The following is a 9901-nucleotide window of genomic DNA, read 5'->3' on the forward strand; positions in this document are numbered from 1 at the left end:
ATGCCTATGGAGACCACGGAGAAGGGAAGCAACCGCACCCTGGTGACACAGTTCATCCTTGTGGGTTTCACGACAGAGCCACACCTGCGGGTGGCCCTCTTTGTACTCTTCCTCATTTCCTACAGCCTGACACTGATAGGGAATCTGGGCCTTATGACATTGATCTTCCTGGACCCATGCCTACACACTCCCATGTACTTCTTTGTGAGCAGCCTCTCCTTCCTGGATATCTGGTACTCCTTGGTCTACACCCCCCGGATCCTGTCTGACTGCGTCACCAAGAGTAAGGTCATGTCTTATGCCGGCTGTGCTGCCCAGTTCTTCTTCTCCTCTGGCTTGGCCTATAGTGAGTGCTTCCTGCTGGCTGCCATGGCCTATGACCGCGATGTGGCCATCTGCAACCCACTGGTTTATGCCTCCGCCATGCCCAGGAAGCTCTGCTTCCAACTAGTGGCCGGCTCCTATACAGCTGGCTTTGCCAACGCCATAATGCACACAGGCAACACCTTCCGCCTGCGTTTCTGTGGGGACAACACCATCAATCACTATTTCTGTGATGCACCACCACTGGTGAAGATGGCTTGCGATGACACCCGGGTCTATGAGCTCATCCTCGCCACTGTTATCGGCTGCAACGTGGTGGCCACCACCGCTCTCATCCTGGGCTCCTACACAGCCATTGGGGTGGCCATCTTGCGCATCCGCTCGGCCACTGGCAGGCCCAAGGCCTTCTCCACCTGCTCTGCCCATCTAGTCTCTGTCACCCTCTTCTACGGCTCCATCCTTTTCATGTACTCATGGCCCAGCTCCCAGCACACTCTAGAGTGGGACAAGGTGGGTGCTTTGTTTTACACTGTGGTCCATCCTCTGGTCAACCCCATGATCTACAGCCTGCGCAACAAGGATGTGAAGGAGGCACTGAGGAAAGCTTTTGGGAGAGCCACAGCATCCAAGTGAATGGCCGCAGCAACGGCGGGTCTGAATACACAGTTGAGTCAGAGTTCTCTGCGGTGTCCTTAGTTATTGATTTAGGCATGAGGAACTTGCCCCACTCAAGAAGGCTGAACTGGAGACCCTAGGTCTCTGGCAATGGGAACTCTACCATCCTGTGTGCCCCCATGGACAGCTACTTGCTCAGTTCCCAGCCCACACCTTGCCACGAGCACAAGCATGGAACAAGTCATAGTAGAACAGCAACACAGAGAAAAGAGAGTAATAAATATGCCTTGATGCAACTAGTCCAATTGTAGTGCTTCACTTGGCCAAAAACACGTACTGCATGCTTGATATTATCAGATCCCTTGATCCTATTGGAACTACAGTAGGACGTAGTCACACAGGATTTAAACTAGGTTCACCAGGGGAAGGAGACCAAAGCCCTGAAGGAAGTGGGGAAGTGGGATATCAGGAGGAAGCACGAGCAGGAGAGCGCAAGAGGGGAGGGCTCCTGCCTCATATTGAGAAAGCAGGACAATCAACGAGTTATCTCAAGTGCCTATACACAAATGTAAGAAGCCTGGGAAACAAGTAGGGAGAACTGGAAGTCCTGGCACAGTCAAGGAATGATGATGTGATTGGAATAACAGAGACTTGGTGGGATAACTCACATGACTGGAGTACTGTCATGGATGGATATAAACTGTTCAGGAAGGACAGGCAGGGCAGAAAAGGTGGGGGAGTTGCATTGTATGTAAGGGAGCAGTATGACTGCTCAGAGCTCCGGTATGAAACTGCAGAAAAACCTGAGTCTCAGGATTAAGTTTAGAAATATGAGCAACAAGGGTGGTGTCGTGGTGGGAGTCTGCTATAGACCACCGAACCAGGGGGATGAGGTGGACGAGGCTTTCTTCTGGCGACTAACGGAAGTTACTAGATCGCAGGCCCTGGTTCTCATGGGAGACTTCAATCACCCCGATATCTGCTGGGAGAGCAATACAGCGGTGCACAGACAATCCAGGAAGTTTTTGGAAAGTGTAGGGGACAATTTCCTGGTGCAAGTGCTGGAGGAACCAACTAGGGGCAGAGCTCTTCTTGACCTGCCGCTCACAAACCAGCAAGAATTAGTAGGGGAAGCTAAAGTGGATGGGAACCTGGGAGGGAGTTACCATGAGATGGTCGAGTTCAGGATCCTGACACAGGGAAGAAAGGAGAGCAGAAGAATATGGACCCTGGACTTCAGAAAAGCAGACTTTGTCTCCCTCAGGAAACTGATGGGCAGGATCTCCTGGGAGAATAACATGAAGGGGAAAGGAGTCCAGGAGAGCTGGCTGTATTTTCAAGAATCCTTATTGAGGTTACAGGGACAAACCATCCTGATGTATAGAAAGAATAGTAAATATGGCAGGCGACCAGCTTGGCTTAACAGTGAAATCCTTGCTAATCTTAAACACAAAAAAGAAGCTTACAGGAAGTGGAAGATTGGACAAATGACCAGGGAAGAGTATAAAAATATTGCTCGGGCATGCAGGAGTGAAATCAGGAAGGCCAAATCACACCTGGAGTTGCAGCTAGCAAGAGATGTTAAGAGTAACAAGAAGGGTTTCTTCAGGTATGTTAGCAACAAGAAGAAAGTCAAGGAAAGTGTGGGCCCCTGACTGAATGAGGGAGGCAACCTAGTGACAGAGGATGTGGAAAAAGCTAATGTACTCAATGCTTTTTTTGCCTCTGTCTTCATGAACAAGGTCAACTCCCAGACATCTGCACTGGGCAGCACAGCATGGGGAGGAGGCGACCAGCCCTCTGTGGAGAAAGAAGTGGTTCGGGACTATTTAGAAAAGCTGGATGAGCACAAGTCCCTGGGTCCAGATGCGCTGCATCCGAGAGTGCTAAAGGAGTTGGCGGATGTGATTGCAGAGCCAATGGCCATTATCTTTGAAAACTCATGGCGATCGGGGGAGGTCCCGGACGACTGGAAAAAGGCTAAGTAGTGCCCATGTTTAAAAAAGGGAAGAAGGAGGATCCTGGGAACTACAGGCCAGTCAGCCTCACCTCAGTCCCTGGAAAAATCATGGAGCAGGTCCTCAAGGAATCAATTCTGAAGCACTTAGAGGAGAGGAAAGTGATCAGGAACAGTCAGCATGGATTCACCAAGGGCAAGTCATGCCTGACTAATCTAATTGCCTTCTATGATGAGATAACTGGCTCTGTGGATGAGGGGAAAGCGGTGGACATGTTATTCTTTGACTTTAGCAAAGCTTTTGATATGGTCTCCCACAGTATTCTTGCCAGCAAGAAGTATGGGCTGGATGAATGGACTATAAGGTGGATAGAAAACTGGCTAGATTGTCAGGCTCAGTGGGTAGTGATCAATGGCTCCATGTCTAGTTGGCAGCCGGTATCAAGCGGAGTTCCCCAAGGGTCGGTCCTGGGGCCAGTTTTGTTCAATATCTTCATTAATGATCTGGAGGATGGCGTGGATTGCTCCCTCAGCAAGTTTGCAGATGACACTAAACTGGGAGGAGAGGTAGATATTCTGGAGGGTAGGGATAGGATACAGAGGGCCCTAGACAAATTAGAGGATTGGGCCAAAAGAAATCTGATGAGGTTCAACAAGGACAAGTGCAGAGTCCTGCACTTAGGACGGAAGAATCCCATACACCGCTACAGACTAGGTACCTAATGGCTTGGCAGCAGTTCTGCAGAAAAGGACCTAGGGGTTACAGTGGACGAGAAGCTGGATATGAGTCAACAGTGTGCCCTTGTTGCCAAGAAGGCCAATGGCATTTTGGGATGTATAAGTAGGGACATTACCAGCAGATCAATGGACATGATCGTTCCCCTCTATTCGACATTGGTGAGGATTCATCTGGAGTACAGTGTCTAGTTTTGGGCCTCACACTACAAGAAGGATGTGCAAAAATTGGAAAGCACCCAGTGGAGGGCAACAAAAATGATTAGGGGACTGGAACACATGACTTATGAGGAGAAGCTGAGGGAACTGGGATTGTTTAGTCTGCAGAAGAGAAGAATGAGGGGAGGACTTGATAGCTGCTTTCAACTACCTGAAAGGGGGTTCCAAAGAGGATGGATCTAGACTGTTCTCAGTGGTGGCAGATGACAGAACAAGGAGTAATGGTCTCAAGTTGGAGTGGGGAAGTTTAGGTTGGATATTAGGAAAAGCTTTTTCACTAGGAGGGTGGTGAAGCATTGGAATGCATTACCTAGGGAGGTGGTGGAATCTCCTTTCTTTGAGGTTTTTAAGGTCAGGCTTGACAAAGCCGTGGCTGGGATGATTTAGTTGGGGATTGGTCCTGCTTTGAGCAGGGGGTTGGACCTCCTGAGGTCCCTTCCAACCCTGATATTCTATCATTGTATGACTTAGATCAAGGCCCCATTGTGCGAGGTTCACACCCACAATGGGAAAGTCCTAGAGGATACAATCTAAATAGACAAAGGAAGGATAATTATCCCCATTTTACAGATGAGGAACTGAGGCACAGAAAGAGTAACTTGCTGAAAAATCTGACAGGGAGTATCTAGCAGAGCTGGGAATTGAACCCACCTTGCCTTAACCACAGCACCAGCTTTTCTTCCCTTTATTTAGGCTCACAGTATTGCTGTGAAAAGAAAAGGAGTACTTGTGGCACCTTAGAGACTAACAAATTTATCTGAGCATAAGTTTTCGTGAGCTACAGCTCACTTCATCGGATGCATGCAGTGCTGTGAAGTAATTAAGTAACTATATTAAGTCCCTTGTTCCTCACTTCTCTTCAGAGTTGTAACCCTTCTGTGCTTAATCCAGGGGGTTTTCTTTATATCCTTCCCAAAACAGTGTAATTCACTCCACCCACTGGGGCACTGTGGAACACCAAACCTTTCCAGATACACAGTAGCACCCCTGCACATCGTGAGCTCAGAGGCCAATCCATAGGCACATCATCAGCTAACCCTATAGGTTGTAGCATGAAGTGTAACCCCAATAAGCAGGTGCACACACTGCTGGAGGGAAATGATTCTTTATTAGGGCTGGTGGGAAGAGAAGACAGCAGAATACAATGTCTCAGGTAGCTACAATAGGAGCTTAACAGCAGTTCCTAACTAGACCCCTAGGGGAAGTCCAATATAGGGGTACATGGGTATCCATTCTCCATTGGTGCCTCAGAACTAGTAACCTGGGTAACCCATCCCTTAATTAAAAGGAATTAGGCATTGGTCTGTCTATCCCGCCAGCCAGGATTCGCTCTTGTCATCTGTGGTCTCAGTGTTGCCAACTCTCATGATTCTATCGTGACCCCCGCAATGTGGGGGTGGGTGTTTTTTAACCTGTCTCACGAAAATGCCAGTAAAGGCTGTCCAACTCACCAATTTTTCCTTATTCAAAATGGCCACCCTTGCCCATTCCTGCCAATAGGGCCAAAGGGGGCAGGATGGCCATTTTCCTACAGCCCAGCTGCATGTGGAAGTGGGGTGGCCTTTTGTAAAGATGGCTGCCACCTCCCACTCTTTATAATGAGATCATAGAATATCAGGGTTGGTGCAGGGGTATATAAGGGGCAGGAAGGAGATGCTGAGGAGTATGGGGGGCCGGGGAGAGTGATGGGGGTGGAAGATGAAAGGGAATCAGATGGCAGTTCTCCCACCCTGGGGGTAGTGTAGGGGAAAGGGAGTCTAGTGGGAAAGACACAGCTGTGCATGTGTATAAGATTGCTGCATTTAGCCCACTGAAAGCTCACACAGAGTTTGGGGGCAGGTGGCTTCCCCCAGAGCTCCAAAAACCAGAAACCCTCCTCCACCATCCACACAAATGTATTATTTTAGAAAAATCTCCTGATTTTTAAGCCGATGTTCGGGGGGGTGGGGGGGGTGAGGGTGACACCCTGACACTCCAATATTAACCACTGTCATGTAACTAGGATATGTTTCGTACAAAGTATGCCTTGTGAGGTATCATTCTAAAAGTCTTCATCTTGCTGGATTGTATGTGCTATCATCTTGTGTAAAGTTATGAAGTTTGGCTATGTATGTGTTACTGAAACATGTTGTAAGGTTGAAAACACCCACGAGCAGCCTTTCAGGTACAACAGTAAAAAGGCCAGACAGTGTTAATGGCTTATTGAGGAGATGCACACAAGCATTACCCCAGGAACTGTGTACCATAGAAACCTCTCAGAGATAATGTAACACCAACAGACCCCAGTCGTCGGGCAGGATTGAACCGGGACCTCTGGAGATTAGTGCATGAGCCTCTACAGCATGAGCTAAAAGCCAACTGGCTGTTAGCTAAAGCTGTAGAGCAGATGCATTTTATATCTCTCTCTTTAAGTGATCTCAGTGCCACTAGATGGAAAAGAACACCATACCCAGAAGGTGTGTGGGTTACAATAGCACTGCACAATGGGAACTGCTTGACCCAGGTCACAGCAAAAGAGCTTTCCATCAAGTGGGAAGAAGATATAAAAGGGGGACAATGACATCATGATGGTATCTCACTCTCCCTACAACAACACACCTGGAAACACCTGAGGAACAAGGACTTAACTGTGGGAAGTGATGGTCCCAGACTAGATGGGTTTTTAGCCTGTATATGAAAACCTGGGAAAGCCAAGATAGCTTGTGCCTTAAGAATCTGCCAGCCTGTTTATCACTCAGGGTGAGAATTTGCTAATTTATATCCTACCTATCTAGTGTGTTAAGCTCAGTTTGCAGTTTTGTTTATTTACTACAGCAAACTGCTTTGATCTGTTTGCTCTCTCTTGCAATCACTTAAAATCTATCTTTTGTAGTTAATAAACTTGTTTTTGTTTTGTCTAAAAAACAGTGCATGGAAATCATAACTGGGGGGCAAAAAGCTGTTGCATATCTTCCTCCACATTGTGGGAAGGGGCACATTTCATGAGCTTATGCTCTACAGTTCCCTGTGCAGCACAAGATGGTATAATATTGGGTTTACACTCCAGAGAGCAGAGTGTCCCTTAGCAACTGGGAGGTGCCTTCGCTGAAAAGCCTTGGCTGGGATGATTTGATTGGGGATTGGTCCTGCTTTGAGCAGGGGGTTGGACTAGATGACCTCCTGAGGTCCCTTCCAACCCTGATATTCTATGATTCTATGATTCTATGAGTCTTCCCATGTAGAACTGATTGCAGCATCTGTGTGAAGCTGCAGCTGGATATGTCCCTATCTGTGTGTATGCTTGTGAAAGAGCAAACTTGGAGAGCTAGGCAACTTATAGCACCACAGTGTGAAAGGAAGCCCAGGCTGGTGGGTCAGGTGGGCTCAGTGGTAACCCAGTTCCAAGTGGCACCCCAGGGATGGGGGGACCCATCACAGTGGCACAGCGAGAAGGGTCCAAACCAGAATGGGGAAACCCCCACTGGATTTCAACCAGCGGGAATCCATCACAGGGGGGTATCTGACTCATGATTTTTGTACACGTGAGGCTGGCAGCACTTGGGGTCCCCTCCACAGTGGGGCCTGAAGGAAGCAGTTCCCTCCTGCACAATAATTAGGCCACCAGCCCCCACCCCACAGTCCCCATGATGTACTCCCTACGCCCGCCCTTTGCAAGCACTGTAGCTCCTTCCCTTTGAGCCTAACATCCAGGCGAGCCACACAGATCCCTTCCCCAGGCTCATCCCTTGGGTCTGAGGTTCCTGGGGCTGCCACAGTTTTTCAGGTTGCTGCCCCCTTGAGAACCATGTGTGGGAGCTGCCCTACAGTCCCCTTCTTATTCCACTCTGGCTGCAGGGCCTCCTCCCTCAGTATCTATTGCTTTCCCACAGGCTCTGTGCAGGCCTGTATCCTGCCTTTCAGTGACTCTCCCAGTCTCCTGCTGTTAGGGTTGCCACCCCTCCAGGATTGTCCCAGAGTCTCCAGATGAATCTTTTAATTAAATATTATGTCATATAAGAACATAAGAATGGCCCTACTGGGTCAGACCAAAGGTCCATCTAACCCAGTATCCTCTCTTCCAACAGTGTCCAGTGCCAGGTACCCCAGAGGGAATGAACAGAAAAGGTAATCATCAAGTGATCCATCCCCATTCGCTGATTCCCAGCTTCTGGCAAACAGAGGCTAGAGACACAATTCCTGCCCATCCTGGCTAGTAGCCATTGATGGATCTATCCTCCATGAATTTATCCAGTTCTTTTTTTAACCCTGTTATGGCCTTGGCCTTCACAACATCCTCTGGCAAGGAGTTCCACAGGTTGACTGTGCATTGTGTGAAGAAATACTTCCTTTTATTTGTTTTCAACCCGCTGCCTATTCATGTGACGAAACCTCCAGGAATATGCCCAACCAAAATTGGCAACCCTACCTGCTGTTACTGGATGCCCAGAGAGAGTGAACTCCAATCTAGACACTTCCTCTCTGCGTATACCCCCAGGACAGTCTCTCTGCTGCCACACCCTAATCAAGCTGTGACCCTAGGAACACCCCAATGCCAGTTGGCAATTGGCTCCCTGATATGTAACAGTAAAAGCACACCTCACACGGTGTTGTCATGATATTCATCTCAAAGGTCCCATGTAAGGTATTATGTACCACAGTGGTGCATAAACTTTTCCAGCCGTGCCTGCCCCAGGCTGGAAGTGTGGTGTGGCACTCCCTTCCCGCCCCCATGGGGGCTAGCTCTGGCCCCACGGCACGACCCCTAGGGAGGCGGCCAGTCTGGAATCAGTGCCCCAGAGCTGAGAGGCTCTGTGTCCCATGCTCACCCTTCCCTGCTGTACCTGCAGTTACAGTGGTGACTATGGAAGCAAGGGGGTAGCTCTGATTTTCTCCCATCTGGCACCCTTTGAACATCACCTGCCAGGGGCAGTAATGACAGCAGCAGCCTATCAGGCCTTTGTCTTTATTGGTTCATCAGTGTCACATGACATTTGTTTAACAAGGAGCCTGCCTTTGCTGATGGCCTTTCTCAGGGCCTCCTTTATGTCCTTGTTCCTCAGGCTGTAGATGTTGGATTCAGCAAGGGGTTCAGCACCGTGTAGAGAAGGGAGGCCACCTTGTCCTGATCGAGTAAGTAGCTGAAACTGGGCCTCATCTACATGAAGAGGAGGGAACCGTAGTACAAGGCGATGGAGGCCAGCTGGGCAGCACCAGCGGAGAAGGTCTTGCGCCGGCCCTTGGCTGAGTGGATGAATAGGCCGGCAGCTACAACGTAGCCGTAGGATAATGAGAATGCTGACAACGACAGTGCCACTGACAAAGCCAAAGAGGATGGCCTAGTAGGTGTGGCTGGAGTCACAGGAGAGGCCCAGCGTTGTGGCACATCGCAGAAGAAATGGTTGATGACATCGGAGCCACAGAAGTCCAAACGGAAGGTGTGGCTGTGTGGGCCACAGCATTGAGGAAGCCACCCGCATAGGACCAGGCTACCAGCAGGAGGCAGAGCCCTTTGGACATGGTGGTAGCGTCGTGCAGCGGGTTGCAGGTGGCCATGTAGCAATTGTAGGCCATGCCCGCCAGGAAGATGTCTGCCAAGCCAGCTGAGAAGAAGAACTGGGCAGCACAGCTAGCCAGGGAGATGCCCCTATAGTCTAACAGCAAGTCAGCCAGGATCTGGAAGGACAAGCTGCCAGTGAAGAAGTCCATGGGGGTGTGGAGGTGCCTGTTGGTGCAGATCAGCATGATGAGGCCAAAGTTCCTAGGAACACCAGAAAGAAGACAACCTGCACTTTCCCATTGGTTGTAAATCCCAGGATAAACTCAGTCATGATGTGATTCCTGCCTCTCATTGAGTTGGAATAGGCCATCGCTGGGTTTGGTAGGAGCAGTCACATCTGTAGCAATAGTGCCTAGCGTGCCATTGCAGTTCTCTGTGAGGGAGAGGATGGTCCATGGGCCACATGTGTCTCTGTGTCACCCATAGGAAATTACACACTTTCTGTTACCACAGCCACTTAGTTGTTTGTAGCCCCTAGGAATATAGGAACTACCACACTGGAACAGATTCCATAT

At 49.4% G+C, this 9901-nt stretch overlaps 1 protein-coding gene and 1 pseudogene across 1 annotated transcript; one reads left to right on the forward strand and one right to left on the reverse strand.

The window, feature by feature from the left end:
* On the forward strand, positions 1 to 957 carry LOC141989716 (olfactory receptor 9G4-like). Its single transcript, XM_074956643.1, has one exon. It carries the CDS (start codon positions 1 to 3, stop codon positions 955 to 957), a length of 957 nt encoding a protein of 318 aa, XP_074812744.1.
* A 7821-nt stretch (positions 958 to 8778) lies between these two features.
* LOC141989717 (olfactory receptor 9G4-like) lies at positions 8779 to 9696 on the reverse strand (annotated as a pseudogene).
* Positions 9697 to 9901: the final 205 nt, after the last annotated feature.

This window comes from Natator depressus, chromosome 6 (genome assembly GCF_965152275.1).
Source record: "Natator depressus isolate rNatDep1 chromosome 6, rNatDep2.hap1, whole genome shotgun sequence".
In the NCBI taxonomy this organism is placed as follows: Eukaryota; Metazoa; Chordata; order Testudines; family Cheloniidae; genus Natator; species Natator depressus.

What these genes read in the sequence shown, in the direction of transcription:
- LOC141989716 (XM_074956643.1), top strand. Translation starts at nt 1, where the DNA reads ATGCCTATGGAGACCACGGAGAAGGGAAGCAACCGCACCCTGGTGACA.